Source organism: Danio rerio, chromosome 7, assembly GCF_049306965.1.
Source record: "Danio rerio strain Tuebingen ecotype United States chromosome 7, GRCz12tu, whole genome shotgun sequence".
NCBI lineage: Eukaryota > Metazoa > Chordata > Actinopteri > Cypriniformes > Danionidae > Danio > Danio rerio.
In genome coordinates, this window is record NC_133182.1 from 60,404 (window position 1) to 82,317 (window position 21,914).

The window sequence follows — 21,914 nt, forward strand, 5'->3', positions numbered from 1 at the left end:
TATGAAGTACAAATAACGTTCTGAAGACGTTCCAAGAACTTTGTTTTAAGAACGTTTAACAACGTTACAAGAACGTTTACAACGTTAAGAGACTCTTCTAAAAACGTTCTTTTGATAACGTTTTGTGCTAACATTTCCGCAACTTTTAAAGAACGTTAGTGAATGTTCTGGGAACGTTCCCTGTTAGCTGGGTTGATGGGTGAGCGTTCCGCTGAGTCATGGTCAGGTGACCATTCGCTGGGTTATCGACTGGTGGCAACGACAACAGATGAGCATTCTGATGCATTATCAACAGGTGAGCGTTCCTCTGGTTTATTGACGGGTGAACATTCTGCTGAGTTATCGACAGATGAGTCTTCCACTGGGTTATCGTCAGTTGAACGTTCCACTGGGTTGTTGACAGGTGACCAAGGAAATGGTCACCTGATGAAGCAAAAGGTGTCTTATTACCGTGTAAACGGGTCAACATCAGTCATGTTAAACTCCCCAACTCTCTCTGTCACGTCTGCAAAGTCAAGCTTGTCTTTCTCATAGTAATCTTTATAAACTAGCCCACGTACAGTGCGCGATAGCCTTGGTTGAAAAGGCAATGCAGAGCAGCACTCAGGCACTCAATGAGGAAACCGAGATTGACTGCATCAAAAATACATTCGAGTTGCCCATTGATGTGAAACAATATAGATCACACCACCCAACACATGTAAACCAAAGTAAGGAGAGTGAAGAAAAAACAAACCTGGAGAGAAACCAGACTCAGTTGGGCATGACCATTCCTCCTCTGGCCAAACATCTTGTGCAGAGCTGCAGTCTAAGCACCGGAGGCTGGAAGCTGGACCTTCAGCGAAGACTCGTCTGTCCCTGGAGCGTCACAGGAATCAGTCTCATGCCCTCCACTGCTCCATGACCACCACAGCAGCTGCTCAGGATACGGCCTGGTCCTGGATGAAAACCTTGGGATCATCTCGTCGCTGGTCTTGAATCAAATCAGTGGCGCTGCATAGTCTAAGGACCACAGGATGAGTGTCCCCAGGTGGAAAAAGATAATAAAGAGAATTATTAGTGTGGCTGCTGTTCATAGTGTATATAAACAAGATGCTGATAAGTGCTGCACAGAGTATATGCTTTACTAAACAGACAGGTCTTTAATCTAGTGTTGAACTGAGAGAGTGTGTCTGAGCCTCGGATATTATCAGGAAGTATATTTCAGAGTTTGGGAGCCATAAATGAGAAGACTCTACCTCCCTTAGTGGACTTTGCTGTTAGATAAACAGGAGCTGTATTATTTAAAGCTTTATAGATAAGAAGCAATATTTTAAATTCAATATGAATATTATTAGGCAGCCAGTGTAAGAAGGATAACATTTGGCTGATATGATCATATTTTCTAGACAAGCGGAGAAGCGGACAAGCGGAGTCAGGAGGAGCAGTGAGCTGGACACAACAGAACAGCATTAAACTACAGTATTACAGTGCAGTATAGTAGAGCGGGTCAGACGGTCTGGAGGACAAACAGGTCAGTTTGTAAACAGCAAGATACACACAGCTGAGGAAGAGAAATATAAGAAATATAAGCTGGTGGTAAGACGGTCGCGGCTACGGGAACGCCTTCTAGCCGTACCTAATGCTAAGGCCGTCTCATCACCTAAGGTACGTGGAAATTACAACCACATCATTCCCTCTACCTCAACCCCGCGTCCTTCTCTGTCCAGGCCCAGCGCACCCGGGGCGCGGCTCAGCCAGGCGTCGTTCACGCCGACACCCGGCTACCACGGCGCCTGGGTGCAGCCGCGCAAGGTGCTTCCCAGATCCCGGGGCAGAACGTCTCCGCCTGTGTTCGAGATCTCCACGGAGAACCGCTTCTCCCCTCTCCGCGAGTCGGGTCCCGATGTGGCCATCATCGGTGACTCGATCGTTCGTCACGTCCGTGCCGCCTCCTCAAAAGGTAATAAAGTACGTACTTTCTGCTTTCCTGGTGCCCGTGTGAAAAATATTTCTACACAGATTCCAACCATCCTGGGCGCTGCCGAGAGCCCTGGTGCCGTTGTCCTCCACGTGGGGACAAACGACACCGGGCTCTGGCAGTCGGAGATCCTGAAGAAGGACTTCAGGAGCCTGATCGAGACGGTTCGACGCACCTCGCCCGCCACGCAGATCATCGTTTCTGGGCCGCTTCCTACCTACCGCCGAGGAAATGAAAGGTTCAGTAGACTTTTAGCTTTGAATGAGTGGCTAATAACATGGTGTAAAGAACAGAAATTGCTCTTTGCTAATAACTGGAATCTTTTCTGGGAGCGTCCTAGGCTCTTCCGTCCTGACGGCCTGCACCCCAGTCGAGCCGGAGCTGAACTCCTGTCGGACAACATCTCCAGACTACTTCGCACCATCTGACTAGCAGGTAAAAATTCACAAAATTCACACTATAGCCATCTAGACTCTTGTTCACCCCACTTAAACATCAGTAACGCATATCTGGCGAATCCTATAGAGACTGTGTCTGTTCCTCGTATTATTAGATTAAGAAATAAACGTACTGTGTGCTCCAGGAAAAATCTAGTAAGAATCAAACCAGAAAAACCAGTAGAAAGTGAAAATACAAATCTCGTAAAACTTGGTCTCCTAAACATCAGGTCACTTGCACCTAAAGCACTTATCATTAATGAAATAATAACAGAAAACAATCTTAATGCACTCTGTCTCACTGAAACCTGGCTGAAACAAAATGACTATATTAGCTTAAATGAAGCAACTCCTCCAGGATTCTTATATAAACATGAGGCTCGTCAAACTGGTCGTGTTGGTGGAGTTGCATCAATCTTTAGTGATTTCCTTAATATTAAACAGAGAAACGGACTTATGTTTAGCTCCTTTGAAGTATTATCGCTTAATGTTCAGCTTCCAGATACTATACAAAAACCTATGTTATCTCTCGCTTTAATCACCATATATAGACCCCCAGGACCCTATGTCAAATTTCTAAAAGAATTTTCTGATTTTATTTCTGACTTACTAGTCAAAACTGATAAAATGCTAATTGTAGGTGACTTTAACATCCACATAGATGACGCTAATGATACATTAGGGCTCGCGTTTATGGATTTAATACACTCACTTGGGATAAAGCAAAACGTTGTGGGTCCAACCCATCGCTTAAAGCATACATTAGATCTAATTCTGTCTTATGGAATCGAGGTTATTGACGTAGACATTATACCACAAAGTGATGATATTACAGATCACTACCTCTTACTATATAAGCTATGTTTACCTGAAATCAGCAAACCCGCTCCAATACTCCGCCCTAGTAGAACTATTGTTCCGTCAACTAAAGATGAATTTATAAATAACTTACCTGATCTCTCTCTATTTCGTAATGCACCCGCAAACTCAAATGATCTTGATGTAGTAACCAGCAGTATGGATGCCATCTTTACTAGCACACTAAATACTGTGGCACCCATAAAATTAAAAAAGGCTAGAGAGATTAAAACTATACCATGGTATAATAGTCATACTCGTGCGCTCAAAACAGCAACCCGCGCCCTGGAACGTAAATGGAAAAAAACTAATTTAGAGGTCTTTAGAATTGCGTACAAAGACAGTATGTCCAGCTATAGGAGGGCTCTAAAATCTGCCAGGACCGAGCACCTGCGCAAACTGATAGAAAATAATCATAACAATCCTAGATTTTTATTTAACACCATCTCTAAATTAGCAAATAATCGGTCATCCTTGGAACAAACTACTCCACCGCAAATTAGTAGTGATGACTTCATGAATTTTTTCAGTAATAAAATAGAAGGCTTTAGACAGAAAATAGGAGATGCCAAACTTTCTGCACCGGCTTATACTCCAAATCCTGTTAATATTTCATTAAATCATAATAATAACCTACACTGCTTCAAAATCATAGAACATGAAGAGTTAGTAAAAATTATAAATAGCTCTAAACCAGCTACGTGTATGCTGGACTCAATTCCAACAAAATTACTGAAAGAGCTGCTACCTGCTATAGGAGAACCTCTTCTTAACATTATCAACTCTTCTTTATCTATAGGCCATGTTCCAAACTCTTACAAGCTAGCTGTTATTAAGCCTATTATTAAGAAACCGCAACTAGACACCAACAACTTAGCTAACTATAGGCCTATTTCTAATCTTCCATTTATGTCTAAAATACTAGAAAAAGTTGTTTCCACTCAATTATGCTCTTATCTGCAGACGAACAATATTTTTGAAGTGTTTCAGTCAGGTTTCAGGGCTCACCACAGTACAGAAACCGCCTTAGTGAAAATAACCAACGATTTACTCTTAGCTGCTGACCGAGGGTGCGTCTCGCTATTAGTTTTACTCGATCTTAGTGCGGCATTTGATACCATTGACCACAATATCCTCATAAATCGCTTAAAGTCTACAGGTGTCCAGGGACAGGCTCTACAATGGTTTAAGTCATACTTAACTGACCGCTACCAGTTTGTAAATCTTAATGGACAGCCTTCACAAATCTGCCCAGTAAAGTATGGGGTGCCTCAAGGATCAGTTTTAGGCCCTTTACTGTTTACAATTTACATGCTACCTATGGGAGACATTATTAGAAGACATGGGATCAGCTTTCACTGCTATGCAGATGATACTCAATTATATATTTCCACTAAACCTGACGAGACGTCTGAACTTTCTAAACTAACTGAGTGTATCAAAGACATCAAAGACTGGATGACCAACAATTTTCTTCTCTTAAACTCAGACAAAACAGAATTATTACTTATTGGGCCTAAATCTTGCACACAGCAGATCTCGCAACTCAATTTACAATTAGAGGGATACAAAGTTAGCTTTAGCTCTACTATAAAAGATCTGGGTGTCATATTAGACAGCAATCTAACTTTTAAAAACCATATATCCCATGTCACAAAAACTGCCTTCTTTCATCTGAGAAATATCGCTAAATTACGAAATATGCTATCCATCTCAGATGCAGAAAAGCTAGTCCATGCTTTTATGACTTCGAGACTGGATTACTGTAATGCTCTATTTGCTGGCTGCCCAGCATCCTCTATTAACAAACTTCAATTAGTGCAAAATGCAGCAGCCAGAGTTCTGACCAGGTCTAGAAAATATGATCATATAACCCCAATTTTATCCTCCTTACACTGGCTGCCTGTTAAATTTCGTATTGAATTTAAAATATTACTTCTCACCTATAAAGCTCTAAATAATCTAGCTCCTGTTTATCTAACCAACCTTCTGTCTCGCTACGAACCAACTCGCTCCTTAAGATCTCAAAATTCAGGGCTTCTGGTAGTACCTAGAATAGCAAAATCAAGTAAAGGAGGTCGAGCCTTCTCTTTCATGGCTCCTACACTCTGGAATAGCCTTCCTGGTAATGTCCGAGGCTCAGACACACTCTCCCAGTTCAAAACTAGATTAAAGACCTATCTGTGTAGTAAAGCATACACTCAGTGCATCACCTAGCAGGTTCCACACTGGCTTCTACATCTTGCTTATCTACACTATGAACAGCAGCTACGCTAATTATTCTCTTTATTCTCTATTTTCACCTGGGGATACTCATCCCGAGGTCCTCAGATTAGGCGGAGTCACTGATTGGATCCAAGACCAGCGACGTGATGATCCCAAGGATTCCATATCCGGGACCAGGCCATATCCTGAGCTGCTGCTGCGCTGATGGTCGTGGGGAGTGGAGAACATGAGTCTGATTCCAGCGACGCTCCAGGGACAGACGAGTCTTCATTGAGGCCATCTTCCAGCATAAACCTCGGCGAATGAAGTTCTGCACAAGACTTTTGGCCAGCGGAGAAATTAAAATGGTCGTGCCCAACTGAGTCTGGTTCTCTCAAGGTTTTTTTTCTTCACTCCCATCAGGTGAAGTTTTTTTTCCCTCTCCGCTGTCGCCACTGCCTCGCATGGTTCAGGATTGGTAGAGCAACGCATCGATGAATTTGCTCTTCAGTGTTTGAACTCTCAGTAATGATTAAATCACACTGAACAGAGCTAAACTGAACTGAACTGAACTTAAACACTAAAACCTGAACCACACTGTTCCAATTACTATGACCATTTATGTGAAGCTGCTTTGACACAATCTACATTGTAAAAGCGCTATACAAATAAAGCTGAATTGAATTGAATTGAATAAATTATTGTTATACAGTCTTACAGAAATGATGCTATGTTGATGGCGTATGCACAGCTGTATCCCATTTAGGCTACACAAAATAGAAACATGGTTCAAACACATAAAACCATTATTTCGGAGTATTTGTACAAGTCGGGATTTGAACCCAAAAGTCATTTAAAGCACAGCAACAGCGTGCACACGCACAGGCCACTAGGCTATATGAGACGGAAGTTTTCCTGACCTTGGCAGTTAAAATGCAGATTCGTCAGGTCTTGAAACGCTTCTAAACTAATCGATGCTTTAAATCGCTTTAGTCACGTGACTTGGGTGTTTCAGATCATGCTTCGGTGCAGTTTCGAAACATTTGCGCTTCGGGATCTCGACACTCTGTGGAAACATCAGTTTCATGTCAGCCATCCCTACTTGGAGTGAGAATGAGTGTTTGGAGAGGCCACCACATGGATCACTTTCGTCACCAGCCTTCATATTTAGTCCAATGTTTGTTTGAGAGCTTTTGAAGTTATCGCTCAATTGTGAGTATATGTGTCTTTATTTAGTGCGTTGTGTGCAAACAGGTGATTATGTCATTTTGTTTGCTTGTTTTAGAAAGGACTGTTTATATGTTGGCTTGCTGTTTCTCACTGGAGAAGCTAGGTTAACCAACTTCCCGGGGAGCAACAATCTCACTTAAACAACTTGACTGCTTTCCTACAAACAACCACCTCTCTACATCATTAGGAATTATTGCATCGCACTCAAGTGCTCTAAATGATGAGTGGTCACTGACTTTCTTTTTTTCTGAAAGACTATTTAGTTTCTGACTTTGAAATGCCTTTATTTTTTGTTGTGATTGATGTTTTGTTGTTTATTTGATGAGAACCTTACACGTAGGTAAAATAAAAAGAGTTTCCACTTGATTTAATTTGTTTCAAGATAGTGCTTATTCAGTACAGCCAAAATCCTGTACAACCCCCTCAGACTGATACCAAATTGAGGAGAGGTGTTGCACTGTGTCTGTCATCTCTTCATCTGTCTGTCTGTATCTGTCATCTCTCCATCTGTCTGTCTGTGTCTGTCATCTCTCCATCTGTCTGTATCTGTCATCTCTCCATCTGTCTGTCATCTCTCCATCTGTCTGTCTGTATCTGTCATCTCTCCATCTGTCTGTCTGTATCTGTCATCTCTCCATCTGTCTGTCTGTATCTGTCATCTCTCCATCTGTCTGTATCTGTCATCTCTCTCCATCTGTCTGTCTGTGTCTGTCATCTCTCCATCTGTCTGTCTGTATCTGTCATCTCTCCATCTGTCTGTCTGTATCTGTCATCTCTCCATCTGTCTGTCTGTATCTGTCATCTCTCCATCTGTCTGTCTGTATCTGTCATCTCTCCATCTGTCTGTCTGTATCTGTCATCTCTCCATCTGTCTGTCTGTATCTGTCATCTCTCCATCTGTCTGTCTGTATCTGTCATCTCTCCATCTGTCTGTCTGTATCTGTCATCTCTCCATCTGTCTGTCTGTATCTGTCATCTCTCCATCTGTCTGTCTTTATCTGTCATCTCTCTCCATCTGTCTGTATCTGTCATCTCTCCATCTGTCTGTCTGTATCTGTCATCTCTCCATCTGTCTGTCTGTATCTGTCATCTCTCCATCTGTCTGTCTGTATCTGTCATCTCTCCATCTGTCTGTCTGTATCTGTCATCTCTCCATTTGTCTGTCTGTATCTGTCATCTCTCCATCTGTCTGTCTTTATCTGTCATCTCTCTCCATCTGTCTGTATCTGTCATCTCTCCATCTGTCTGTCTGTATCTGTCATCTCTCCATCTGTCTGGGTTAGAGTTAGGGTTAGGTTTTCTCTTTGTTTCTAGGAACTCTTATGGAGTATCCAGTGATCGAGCAGCATCTGGATCTGATTTGTTGTTCACCTCTATAGACTCACTTGGGACCAAAAAATGTTAAATGATAAAAAATAAACTTTTTTTAATAAAGTTTGATCTTCAAGCTAACGTGAGTTTTTTCATTTTTTAAATAAGTAATGGATGATTGAATTGTTTTAAACAACACTGTTTAGAAATTGTTTAGAATTAAAGGAGTTAAAAGTGTACTAAACAACTTGTTTTAAATTTTACATTTTAAATTCTTACAATTTCAGTGTTTTACTGTATAAAAATACAGTAGCTGTAAAAAAAATACAGTAAATAGCAAATACAGTTCCCTCTAGATACTGTTACTGTACTCGAGATACTGTATTTTACAGTAAACAGCGGTCAGCAGGGTTGCCAGACAGTCACTGTATTTTTACAGTAGCAGTGCTGTAATTTATTTTTAGCATTTAGCTGTAATTCAAATTACAGGACTGCTATTGTGAAAAAAATCAGCGACTGGCGGGCAACCCTGCTGACAGCTGTTTACTGTAAAATCTACAGGGAATTATTTACAGTGTATAGCTCAGTATACCGGCTTCAGACTGTTCATCGGTTCAGTTTATAAAGCGTTTGGTGGTCAGTTGATCCTGAGCTTTGAAGAGTGTACTGTTCTCCAGCACTAGAAGAAGATATGCACTCCTGACCTGCAGCTCCTCCAGCTCACACTGACCATCAGCTGGTGTGCTTTACTGATGGACACTGACACACACCAAACCACATACCCCAAGCCTGCATTTAATTATGCTACAGCTGCTTTCACACATTCAAAATCTTCGATTAAAAWATAAATAAATAACCCCCTCCACCCTCCACACTTGGTCTCTTCCAGGTCCCATCATACACCACAGCTCAGGTATAAAAGCTCGCTCCAGCTTGGTGATGGTGAGATGAAGCTGTTTGTCGGTCAACTGTTCTGCTCAGTTGTATTGGGTAAAGGTTCATTACACAAAGCTTTCCAAGTCAGAGCTGGATGAGGACCCCTGCTGGTGAAAGTGTGGGAAAGCACTGTGCTGCAAAGATGTCAAATGTTCACAACTGACCCACTCACACCTTTAGTGATACAACAATATTAATACAAATTAATTACTCAATTACTGTAGTTTATAATCAGACTTTAGTGTGCTTCAAAAGCTTTTTACTGTAATTTACTGTAGTATTTTAGCTGAATTATTGTGTGTGATACAGGAGCAGAGGTTGGAAACAATAGAAACGGATGTAACCTCATCTCTCGATTTTGCCTCATCTCTCGCTATACACTTTACTAACCCACTGCGAGATCCATCGTTTCTTTCATACATCCTTCGAAGCCTCGATACTCAACCATCATCATTTGACTGAAGTGACTGAACAAAAACACACTCAACATTTCAGCATCTGTTATTATTGGACTGTGCAGCAGTGGGGTGACACGGTAGTGCTGTCGCCTCACAGCAAGAAGTCGGCTGGGTCAGTTGGTGTTTCTGTGTGGAGTTTGCATGTTCTCCCCACATTCACGTGGGTTTCCTCCAGTATCGACATGCGGTACAGGTGAATTGGGTAGGCTAAATCGTCCATAGTGTACAAGTTGAATGGATGCTTCACAGTGATGGGTTGCAGCTGGAAGGGCATCCGCTGCATGAAATATGTGCTGGTTAAGTGATTCATTCCACTGTGGCAACCCTAGATTAATAAAGGGACTAAGCCGACAAGGAAATGAATGAGTAAATGAATGAATGTACAGCAGTGTTTATCATGTTTTATTGTAGATTTACCAGGCYAGTGAATCTAWAATCTCTTTGTGAGGTGGAATATATTCCTGTAGTTGTCTAATACTTTGACTGTAAAGGCATCACATGGTGTTTCTTTATCAATCAGGTTTACAGTAGGGGTGCAAAAAAAACAAACAGAGCAAAAACACTTTACAAAACTATAATGAAACACTCCCCTACATTACCTGAGAATGACCACCAGGTGTCACTGTAGAGACAGGTTTTGGCACGATCTACACACACACACACACACGCTGACCCCTAACTATTAGTTGTTTTTAGTGTACTCATGAATTAAACTGCTAAATTATTCACTGTGCTTCTGTTGAGCTTTTCATGGTACAAAGAGTTTACAGATTAGTCAGAGCTAGAAGACGACCTCAAAGTCCCGTTTCAGACTGAACTAGTAACTACATCTTGTGCAACAGTACTCGGAGCGGTGTTGTAATCACTGTAGCGCCACATTAGCCGCGTTTCCACTATCGCGCCTAAAGCGAGCGAGCCAGGGCGAGCCAAGGCCAGTGGGGTTTCCACTGTCACTTCCGGGGCCTAATCGGGCCAAAGTGGGGCTTTCTTGGGGCCAGCGGCCGGCCTTTTTCGGCCCGCCGAATACCTTGGGCCAAGGAGGGCCAGCTGGGGCTTCGGGGCGGAGTGAAAGGAGAGGCGGGCAGTTTTCTGATCGCACATGAGTACATGCGCCAAACAAATAAAGAAATAAGGGAAAGAAAACATCTAGCCTTAGTCTGGGGTCTTTTTGCGTATGATCACCCTTATGTTTCCATTTTAAATGTAAGGCTGCTGCATAAAATAATAAAGTAGTTTTAATTTATAGTGACGTTCTTTGCTGCGTCCTCCTTTATGTTTCAATAACGCATAATAATCTTTACACCATATTAAAAACACATCAGACAGTAAAGGTTTTCGAGAGTTTTTGTCAAGGTTAAAATGTTTGTTTGTTTGTGCGCGTTTAGATGCATGTATGTGTGTGTGAGACCGGGCTAAAGCGCTCCTTCACAGCTCTGTTATGCCGCGAGCGGCTTTTTTCTTTATTTATTTTGGAGATAATACACAATATAAATACAACAGAAAGTCATAAACTTAACAAAATACGTGCCCACTTTCGTAGACTTTAAACAATATATTGTCATATCTTGATAAAATAGCCTAAGGTATACTGAAATATAATTTAAAGAATTACAAATATCGGATATATATAAAATCACATTAAATAAATTAACCAATATAAAATAAACAAAAGCTAACTATAACAATGTAGGTACCCTATATACAATACATAAATCAAACCGTTTTAAAGCCACATATAGCCTAACTTTCATTTTACAAAGACCTGTCTGACAAAAAAAAAAGAAAAGATTTTCGATATTTTCTAAAAACACCGGAGGTTTGAAATATTTATATAGAGTAAATATTTATATAAGTAAATATTTATAAAGTATTTGGATACGATGATATTAATTAAATCGCGCAAACAGAGCATTATTTGGGTGAGTGAAAGCAGAATCTCCTATACCTTTTTTTCTGTCACTCAGTCCTGCGCAGCACTCGCTGCTTTAAACGCATCGGGGGAAAGTCCAAACACAAAATGTGTTCTATATCCTCAAACAACTGTTTATATTTTTATATGACATGGTTAAATTTATAAATGAAACTTTAAATGAAGAGTTTTAGTGAATAGCTGCCGAGCGCAACAAATATGGCTATATTTTATTAGGCTACTCGCTCTTGTGCTGAAAACTTAACATGACTTCTATCAACACGAGGATGTTAAAAAATACATGCCATATCGAGTTATAAAGGAGAATTTCTGTGGCTTTATATTATGGAAGGTGCGCTCTCTGTGTTGGGTCCCTGCGTTAGTGGCGAGAGCACTCCATGTACAATGCAGTCGGTCGGCGAGTAAACAAATGTAATGAATGGAAATACACAGGTCTGTGCTTATAGACATTTCATGTACTGCTCTGCTGTACAGTAACGTGTCGTTTGTTTGTTTCGGTTGTCTTCATTTTAATGGTTTCGTTTCGTGATGATTCTATGGTGTGCTTTATCTGCCTCATTCCCGATGAAGTGGGCGGGTTGTGTGACGTTTGATTCGGGGACGTTCTGTGGGCGGTGTTTGCGTGACGCGCTGTGAGCTTTTAGCCCGACAGTGGAAACGCGACATGATTTCGGCCTCATTTCTCAACCTCCCGGGCTATTGGCCCGCCCCGGCCCGATTAAAGCCCTGGCTCGCACTGGCCCGATAGTGGAAATGCGGCTATTCAGTGCCGGTCTGATGCTCCGGGCAGCAGCACGGCTGGTGTTCTCCGTGTTGAGCTCAGCTCTGTGTTTCTGCATCAGTATATTCTGCTGTCAGCTCTGCTCCTCCACAGCGGAGGGCTGCAGCGAGCTGTGTGTTCAGCGCTGGTCTTGCACCAATAGTAGCTATCATCRTATGTGGCACACGGGTGGTCATGTCTGCAGCGCTGTCCATCCTGCAGCTGGTGCTGGTACAGACAGGCAGAGTCCTGCTTGTTTTCTGAGAATCGACTACTGGTAACTTGTTTGCCATGTATCAATAAAAATATATATWCTAAACACCTGGATTATTCTGGTTGGTCACGCTGTACTGCTATTATTTTGAACAATACTGTATGTTTTCTCGATCTTCAGTAAAGCTGCAGAAGTACAACAGCAGCCAAGACTCATGCSCGCACTGCCGGCCACATCTTCCTCCTGTTTCTCCTCTTCAGCGCCAGATTAGTTCAGTCTGTGTTTGTTCACATCATCAATGCTAAGCTTTCATGCAATGATAATACAAATCATTGTGTTCCAGTAGCAGCAGTGTGTCAGGCACAGTCACCACTGAAGTAAAACACTCCTGATCACAGTGAGAGTTTATAGAAACACTTTAAAGGTGCAGTCAGCAGGTCTTTGCCTGTATATAGCTGCTTATTCTTCCTCTGGAGCTCCTTCTGGCTAACAGCAGATGCTTCACTTAAAGTTCCTGGAGCACTGACTAAAAGTTAAAAAAAAAAAAAAAGATTAACATGACTAACAAAAATGAAACTGCCATGCTAATTACAACTGCAGGACAAACACCTCATGGAAGCATCCATAGCCAAGACTCTGTGTATCAGAGGCTTCTGTCAGAAGTCCTGGTGCAGATCCACAAAGCMCTTTCCTAAGCTTCACGAGACAGGCTTGTAATGAGAGGATCCTCCTGATGGGGAAATCCACTTTACAATTATGTGGAAATGCGGAGCTGGGTTTAGCTGGGAAAATGACAGTCAGCAAACATAAATTGACAATAAAACATGGTGACCTTTTACAGGGGTGTCCACAGACAGCCTACCTAGCCCTGTTCAAATAATTTCCAGGTGGGATGTTTTTTCTTAATCCATCGGCTACAGCTGGAAAACCTCAAAAAAGTGCCAAAAAAACCTATTGAGGTGTATATGCAAGCCCCCCTTAGGCCACATCAAGTTGTCAAAATGTTAAAATTCCACTGTCCATGACCAGCCTATTTCATACAATGGGATAGATTATACGTGGGATGTCCAGATCTCAGCTTCTGGACACAGTAGAGAGCCCAAACCTGCGTTTCTGTGCTAGTCTGGACACATCCTGTCCAGGGGGGTTAGGGCATGCCTAGACTAGCACAGAAATGCAGGTTTTGGCTCTCTGCTGTGTGCAGATGCTGAGATCTGGACATCCCACGTACAATCTATTACATTCATAAAAATAGATGGTTGCTGGACAGTGGAATTTTGAGGTTTTAACAACATGGGACAACTCAGGGGGATGTGGGGATCCACCTTCAAAGGTTTTTTTTGGGGATCTGTTGAAGTTTGATCACTTGGGTGGAAAAAATCACGTAAAACATCCCACGTGTAACTTATTYGAGTGGGCCCAGATAGGCTGTTCATGGACAGAGCTTTTTTAGGTCACAGAAGTCTTTTGGTGAGCTCTGACATGGAAAAAACTGCTGAGTGGGGCCTCCTGACCCCTCTGCTCCCCCTAATGAACCCCAAAATTGTTCCTGCTGGGAATGGTGGCCCTTTACAGGGGTGTCCACAAACAGCCTACCTAGGCCTGTTCAAATAAGCTACAGGTGGGATGTCCACAGACAGCTCAATAGGTTGTCTGTGGACATCCCACTCATAGACTATTCAGTGGACCACAAACAGACTGTGTGCCACTGGTGACCCCCAAATGACTTAGCAAAGTGAAGGGGTTGGCCGACYCCTGCCTTTGGTGCATCCCACCTGTAGCTTATTCAATGGACCCTAGGCAGGCTTTCTGTGGACATCCCATCTGTAGCTTATTAAGTTGTCTGCGGACTTCCCACCTGAAGCYTAATAAGTTGCCTGTGGACATCCCACTCATAGACTGTTCAGTGGACCACAAATAGACTGTGTGCTGCTGGTGACCCCCAAAAGACTTGGCAAAGAGAAGGGGTCAGTCGACCCTGGCCATTGTTGCATCCACTAATAGACATTTAAGTGAACCACAAAAAGACTGTGTGCTGCTGGTGACCCATAATGACTATAAAAAAAAAAAAGGGAAAAGGATCAGTCGACCCCTTCCCTTGGTGCCCCTCCATCCCAACAGGGGGGGGGGGTGTTGGGGGAAATATGACAGACACCGGAATTGAAATAACAAGTTGTTTTATTGAACACTAATAAAGGAACAAACATTTGAACACTGGTTTCACAATAAACAATGGAAACAACAATCACAGCATTTAAGTAGAAACATGTAACAGAACAGTACACACAAATAAAGTGCAATGTGAGGGCTAACAGAACAGTTCACACAAATAAAGTCCAATGTAAGGTTTAACAAAACAGTTCAGTCCAATAAAGTGCATTGTGTGGTGCAAAAGTGTCTATCTTGCGCTTTTCAATGGCCGTCCTCCCCGGCCGTTCTTTCACTCTGTCAGAGGAGGAAACAAGAACATGATTAGTCACCATTACACAAAACTGTACAACAGTGTCAAGTTTGCTTTTAAGTTGTCCGCTTACCTCAGTGCCCTCGAGACTTGATGTGCCGGATTCCTGCAGCTGTAGCACCAGCTCTTCTGATGTGGTGCTCTTTGGTGACTCGTCCAGAGGCCTCTGGCACCGCTTCTTTCTGCTCTTCTCGGACTTCGAAGGCCTCTTCCTTTTCTTGGGACTCTGCTTTGATGGGCTCCTTTCTGCTCCCTCTAACGCACTCTCGAACAGACGGCGGTGCTCCATGGCCTGTTGGGCGGAGAGGTTCACCACGTAGAATTTGTCGGCTGTCCTCAGGTCGTGGCACATAAACTTGGAGATTTTAAGCCGGTCCTCTGTGGAGTGCGTAAACCTGGCCTGTAAACAGTAGAGAAAAGTCGGTCAAACAAATGACATTCTCAAGTCTAGCAAGACACGTGAGCTATGCGTGCGATCACTTACGTGGCTGGCGATGGAGCTTCGCACATCTGTGAAGGTGGGRCACCCAGGTAGGCCCATTGACTTCCAGGCGTCCTGGAAGTAATTATTTAGGTTTTTACAGGGGTTGGGTGTTGATGTGAAAAACAAGTATTTTGGGTTCGTCCCCCCTGGCAGCTTATCCTTTATGCTTAAGAAGCGCTGCACCCAACCCCACTCCTCCTCTGTTAGGGCAATTTGAGCAGGGCCAAAATATTGATTAGTTTTGTGGCTTGTCACCTGTGGATACATGCAGAAGACGAGACGGTTTAGGGTTACGCAAAGACAACACACAAGTGCACCAATGTAATAGATACTCACGTTAATCAGGTAAGCCTTCTCCGAGACGGACCTTTGTGCCCCCAACACCTCCTGCATCGTAATGTTTTGGAATACCCCGCCTCTGTGACCATAAAGGGCTGACAACAATGCAGCAAAGTGCCCGTAGAACTGCCATTGGTTCTTCTGATTCGGGCCATTTTCCAAGAGGCCTACACACAGGCAGGAGACAGTACAACATTAAAGCTCAAAGCCACAGGTGTTTCACAGAGTCAAGCAAAGCTGGGACTACTTACTCAGAAGATCGGGTATTGCCTTGGCTGCCAGTTCCCGGCACTTCAGGAGGATGGCTTTTGAAATCACTCGCTCCTCTTTTTGGGTTTTCACCGCCGTCTGGTGAATGGACACTCCCCTCTTCAAAGACCTTCTTATCGCTGCTATCTCCCGTCGAAGTCCGATCAGCGACTGCTTGGACAGCCGGCACGATGGCGGAGGGGTCTCCGCCAGGTACTGCATGAAGCATCCCACGTTCACGTCGACATGTGGGCCTGACGGAGGGAGCTAACCCACATGTGTATCTTTGCTTTGTTGTTCAGGAAGAGAAAGTCGGACAGCTTGCTTTTTCCCTCTGACATGTAAGCAATGAACTTTTTGATCCTGTAGACCTGGCAGCTTACATTTTCCTTCAGCTTATAGCTGGCATCTGGGCCTTCCTTGAAGTGGCGATAATCCTCCAGCATGTCATCTGCAAAAACAAGGCAAAGAGAGATTAGAAATCGACATTTGCAAAAGATACAAACAGTTAGAGGAAAGGCATACTCACTGAGTGCTGACACGTGGTCTGGATAGGGGGGAGGGCTTTTCTCAGGCGACTGCTGACTGCCACTTGCCGACGGTTTCTCCTCACCGACTTTATCCTTTTGCTCGATGGACTGCTTAGATTTGGACAGTTCACCAGCTGAGGTGGCCTGGTCGTGGTCGGCGGGGTCAGCGGGGGCAGCAGGGCTGATTGGGGTGTCGTCCTCTTCCTCTGGTCCAAGAGAAGATAGGAGCTTCCGGACCACCTGCCCTGTTCGCGTCGCACCGAGGCTGGCAGACCTCCTTTTTAAGATTCGGTATCGCCTGGTCACCTTCCGGAGGCTGTCTGTTAATATGTCTACCTGTTGATTCAGGTCGAGCACTTGGGTTCTCAGCAAGTCTTTTTGCCGTTTGCAGCCTTGGTTGGCACATTCTTCCTCCTCCAGCTCCTCCTCGTCAGGATGGAAGGTGGCTTCCTCCAACTCCTGCAGCTCCTCCAAGTCGAGAGTGGAAACCATGGGAACATCTGGGTTCGTGGCCCTGAGCATAGTAAGTTTGCTCAGGATCTGTCTTCTCTTGCACAACCGGAGAGCCTCATACTGCGCCACCAGGGAAATTTCATAATGTGCAGGTCAAGCCGGCTTGAGAATTTTCCGCAGGCTGGCACGGGACACATGCCAGCCCTGGCATCAACTCGGCCAGACTCCAGTGCCAGGAGCAGCTTCCTCTCTTGCTTATTCTCCACTTTGTGCGTCACTGTCAAGTGCTGGCTTAGCCGAGCATACATCCGCAGGCAAAGCGGGCAGGTTTCCACACCCATCCTGAAACCTTTCTTTCTCTCCCTTATCGGGGTTTTTAAAGTGTCTCTTTCACTCAGAAAGTCTTTATATCTCTTGTCTTGGGACTTGGGGGTCTGAGTCTTCCAAGTGTCTCTTTTACTATCAATCGCTTTGTATCTGTTTTGGGACTTGGGACTTGGGGGTCTGAGTCTTCCAAGTGTTTCTTTGTTATCACAGTGCTCTCCAATCCAACAATTCTTCACCTCCCCCGATACCTCGATGGCAGGTAAGAGGAAACGGGGGTAAGTGGGAGTGCAACCCGCTGCCATGTGACTGGCAGGCCGTGCACTTGCTGGGGCACAGCTAGAGACATGGAAGGGGTATGCGACAAGCTAACCGGTGAACTTGAACATGAACTTGACTTAGATGGCTTGAAAAACCGGATTCAGCCCACCATCCCCCGAATTCGCTTTAAACATCGCCTTTTTGACCCACCATCACCCGAATCGCTTTAAACATCGCCTTTTTGACCCACCATCACCCGAATCGCTTTAAACATCGCCTTTGACCCACCATTACCCGAATCGCTTTAAAAATCGACTTTGGACCCACTATCACCCGAATCGCTTGAAAAATCGCCTTCGGACCTGCTCTCATCCTTATTCCTAGGAAAATCCCCTTTGCACCCGCCATAATACAAATCGTTTGGAAAATTGCCATCAGACCAATCATCCTAGTCAATTGAAAAATCACCTTCGCCTTAAAATCGGGTGAGATGATGTATAGGTGATCAGGGGAACAACTAGGCTGCCTGTGGTCAGAAAGGTGGTCAGGGGGACAATTAGGCTGTTTGTGGCCATCGAGGGGACCAGTATTTCTAAAAAAATATTCTGAAACAAGTTATTCTACAAGGGACACGTCCACAGAGAGCCTATTTAGGGTCCACTGAATAAGCTTCAGGTGGGATGTCCGCAGACAGCTTAATAAGCTACAGGCGGGATGTCGACAGACAGCCTAATAAGCTACAGGTGGGATGTCCAAAGACAGCCTAGTGGGATGTCCACAGACAGCCTAATAAGCTACAGGTGGGATGTCCACAAACAGCCTAGTGGGATGTCCACAGACAGCCTAATAAGCTACAGGTGGGATGTTCCCAGACAGCCTAATAAGCTACAGGTGGGATGTCCACAGACAGCCTAATAAGATGCTGGTCTGAGGGCTTGAGTGGTTTATCGTGGCCACATTGGCATCCAGGGGGACTTGTAGATCGTTACTTGGCATTTAGGTTTTCAGGGGGACAGATAGGTCGTTCCTGGCCACATAGGTGTTCAGGAAGATAGATAGGCTGTTCGTGGCCATATAGGTGTTCAGGGGGACAGATAGGCTGTTCGTGGCCACATTGGTGTTTACAGGGACAGATAGGCTGTTCGTGGCCACATTGGTGTTCAGAGGGACAGATAGGCTGTTCGTGGCCACATTGGTGTTCAGAGAGATGTATGGGTTGTTCCCACAATTTAGGTGTTCAGGGGGACAGATAGGCTGTTTGTGGCCACATAAGTGTTCAGGGGGACAGATAGGCTGTTTGTGGCCACATAGGTGTTCAGGGGGACAAAGAGGCTGTTCGTGGCCACATTGGTGTTCAGGGGGACAGATGGGTTGTTCCCACAATTTAGGTTTTCAGGGGGACAGATAGGCTGTTTGTGGTCACATAGGTGTTCAAGGGGACAGATAGGCTGTTCATGGTCACATTGGTGTTCAGAGGGACAGATTGGTCATTTCTGGCCATTTTGTGGCTGTTTGTAGCCACATTGGTGTTCAGGGGGACAAATAGGCTGTTTGTGGCCACATAGGTGTTCAGGGGGACAAAGAGGCTGTTCGTGGCCACATTGGTGTTCAGGGGGACAGATGGGTTGTTCCCACAATTTAGGTTTTCAGGGGGACAGATAGGCTGTTTGTGGTCACATAGGTGTTCAAGGGGACAGATAGGCTGTTCATGGTCACATTGGTGTTCAGAGGGACAGATTGGTCATTTCTGGCCATTTTGTGGCTGTTTGTAGCCACATTGGTGTTCAGGGGGACAAATAGGCTGTTCGTGGCCACATTGGTGTTCAGAGAGATGTATGGGTTGTTCCCACAATTTAGGTGTTCAGGGGGACAGATAGGCTGTTTGTGGCCACATAGGTGTTCAGGGGGACAGTTAGGCTGTTCGTGGCCGCATAGATGTTCAGAGAGACAGATGGGTTTTTTTTCCCACAATTTAGGTGTTCAGGGGGGCAGATAGGCTGTTCGTGGCCACATAGGTGTTCAGAGAGATGTATGGGTTGTTCCCACAATTTAGGTGTTCAGGGGGACAGATAGACTGTTTGTGGTCACATTGGTGTTTAGAGGGACAGATAGGCTGTTTGTGGCCACATAGGTGTTCAGGGGGACAGAGAGGCTGTTCGTGGCCACATTGGTGTTCAGAGAGATGTATGGGTTGTTCCCACAATTTAGGTGTTCAGGGGGACAGATAGGCTGTTTGTGGCCACATAGGTGTTCAGGGGGACAGATAGGCTGTTCGTGGCCACATAAGTGTTCAGAGAGACAGATGGGTTTTTCCCACATTTAGGTGTTCAGGGGGGCAGATAGGCTGTTTGTGGCCACATTGGTGTTTAGAGGGACAGATAGGCTGTTTGTGGCCACATAGGTTTTCAGGGGGACAGATAGGCTGTTTGTGGCCACATATGTGTTCAGGGGGACAGAGAGGCTGTTTGTGGCCACATTGGTGTTCAGAGAGATGTATGGGTTGTTCCCACAATTTAGGTGTTCAGGGGGACAGATAGGCTGTTTGTGGTCACATTGGTGTTTAGAGGGACAGATAGGCTGTTTGTGGCCACATAGGTGTTCAGGGGGACAGAGAGGCTGTTTGTGGCCACATTGGTGTTCAGAGAGATGTATGGGTTGTTCCCACAATTTAGGTGTTCAGGGGGACAGATAGGCTGTTTGTGGCCATATAGGTGTTCAGGGGGACAAATAGGCTGTTCGTGGTCACACTGGTGTTCAGAGGGACAGATAGGCTGTTTGTGGCCACATAGGTGTTCAGGGGGACAGATAGGCTGTTCGTGGCCACATTGGTGTTCAGAGAGACAGATGTGTTTTTCCCACAATTTAGGTGTTCAGGGGGACAGATAGACTGTTTGTGGTCACATTGGTGTTTAGAGGGACAGATAGGCTGTTTGTGGCCACATAGGTGTTCAGGGGGACAGATAGGCTGTTCGTGGCCACATAAGTGTTCAGAGAGACAGATGGGTTTTTCCCACATTTAGGTGTTCAGGGGGGCAGATAGGCTGTTTGTGGCCACATAGGTGTTCAGACAGATGTATGGGTTGTTCCCACAATTTAGGTGTTCAGGGGGACAGATAGGCTGTTTGTGGTCACATTGGTGTTTAGAGGGACAGATAGGCTGTTTGTGGCCACATAGGTGTTCAGGGGGACAGAGAGGCTGTTCGTGGCCACATTGGTGTTCAGAGAGCTGTATGGGTTGTTCCCAAAATTTAGGTGTTCAGGGGGACAGATAGGCTGTTTGTGGCCACATAGGTGTTCAGGGGGACAGATAGGCTGTTTGTGGCCACATAGGTGTTCAGGGGGACAGAGAGGCTGTTTGTGGCCACATTGGTGTTCAGAGAGATGAATGGGTTGTTCCCACAATTTAGGTGTTCAGGGGGACAAATAGGCTGTTTGTGGCCACATAGGTGTTCAGGGGGAAAAATAGGCTGTTCGTGGTCACATTGGTGTTCAGAGGGACAGATAGGCTGTTTGTGGCCACATAGGTGTTCAGGGGGACAGATAGGCTGTTCGTGGCCACATAGGTGTTCAGAGAGACAGATGTGTTTTTCCCACAATTTAGGTGTTCAGGGGGACAGATAGGCTGTTTGTGGCCACATAGGTGTTCAGGGGGACAAATAGGCTGTTTGTGGCCACATTGGTGTTCAGAGAGATGTATGGGTTGTTCCCACAATTTAGGTGTTCAGGGGGATAGATATGCTGTTCTTGGTCACATTGGTGTTCAGAGGGACAGATAGGCTGTTTGTGGCCACATAGGTGTTCAGGGGGACAGAGAGGCTGTTCGTAGCCACATTGGTGTTCAGAGAGATGTATGGGTTCTTCCCACAATTTAGGTGTTCAGGGGGACAGATACGCTGTTTGTGGCCACATAGGTGTTCAGGGGGACAGATAGGCTGTTCGTGGCCACATAGGTGTTCAGAGAGACGGATGGGTTTTTCCCACAATTTAGGTATTCAGGGGGATAGATAGGCTGTTTGTGGCCACATTGGTGTTCAGATAGATGCATGTGTTGTTCCCACAATTTAGGTGTTTAGGGGGACAGATAGGCTGTTTGTGGCCACATAGGTGTTCAGGGGGACAGATAGGCTGTTTGTGGCCACATAGGTGTTCAGGGGGACAGAGAGGCTGTTTGTGGCCACATTGGTGTTCAGAGAGATGTATGGGTTGTTCCCACAATTTAGGTGTTCAGGGGGACAGATAGGCTGTTTGTGGCCATATAGGTGTTCAGGGGGACAAATAGGCTGTTCGTGGTCACATTGGTGTTCAGAGGGACAGATAGGCTGTTTGTGGCCACATAGGTGTTCAGGGGGACAGATAGGCTGTTTGTGGCCACTTAGGTGTTCAGACAGATGTATGGGTTGTTCCCACAATTTAGGTGTTCAGGGGGACAGATAGGCTGTTTGTGGTCACATTGGTGTTTAGAGGGACAGATAGGCTGTTTGTGGCCACATAGGTGTTCAGGGGGACAGAGAGGC

The 21,914-nt window shown here is 44.9% G+C and overlaps 2 protein-coding genes across 2 annotated transcripts; one reads left to right on the forward strand and one right to left on the reverse strand.

The window, feature by feature from the left end:
• The first annotated feature begins 589 nt into the window (after positions 1–589).
• LOC141375455 (uncharacterized) lies at positions 590–3,106 on the forward strand. Its single transcript, XM_073908913.1, has 3 exons — positions 590–710; positions 1,463–2,198; positions 2,301–3,106. The coding sequence occupies exons 1-3, from the start codon at positions 590–592 to the stop codon at positions 2,386–2,388; spliced, it is 945 nt and encodes a 314-aa protein (XP_073765014.1). The 3' UTR covers positions 2,389–3,106.
• Positions 3,107–14,461: 11,355 nt separating this feature from the next.
• Positions 14,462–17,385, reverse strand: LOC101886293 (uncharacterized). The gene is made up of 6 exons (XM_021470885.3): positions 16,362–17,385; positions 15,835–16,283; positions 15,581–15,750; positions 15,245–15,499; positions 14,834–15,160; positions 14,462–14,744 (listed from the first exon to the last, which is right to left on the reverse strand). The coding sequence occupies exons 2-6, from the start codon at positions 16,052–16,054 to the stop codon at positions 14,712–14,714; spliced, it is 1,005 nt and encodes a 334-aa protein (XP_021326560.1). The 5' UTR covers positions 16,055–16,283; positions 16,362–17,385; the 3' UTR covers positions 14,462–14,711.
• Positions 17,386–21,914: the final 4,529 nt, after the last annotated feature.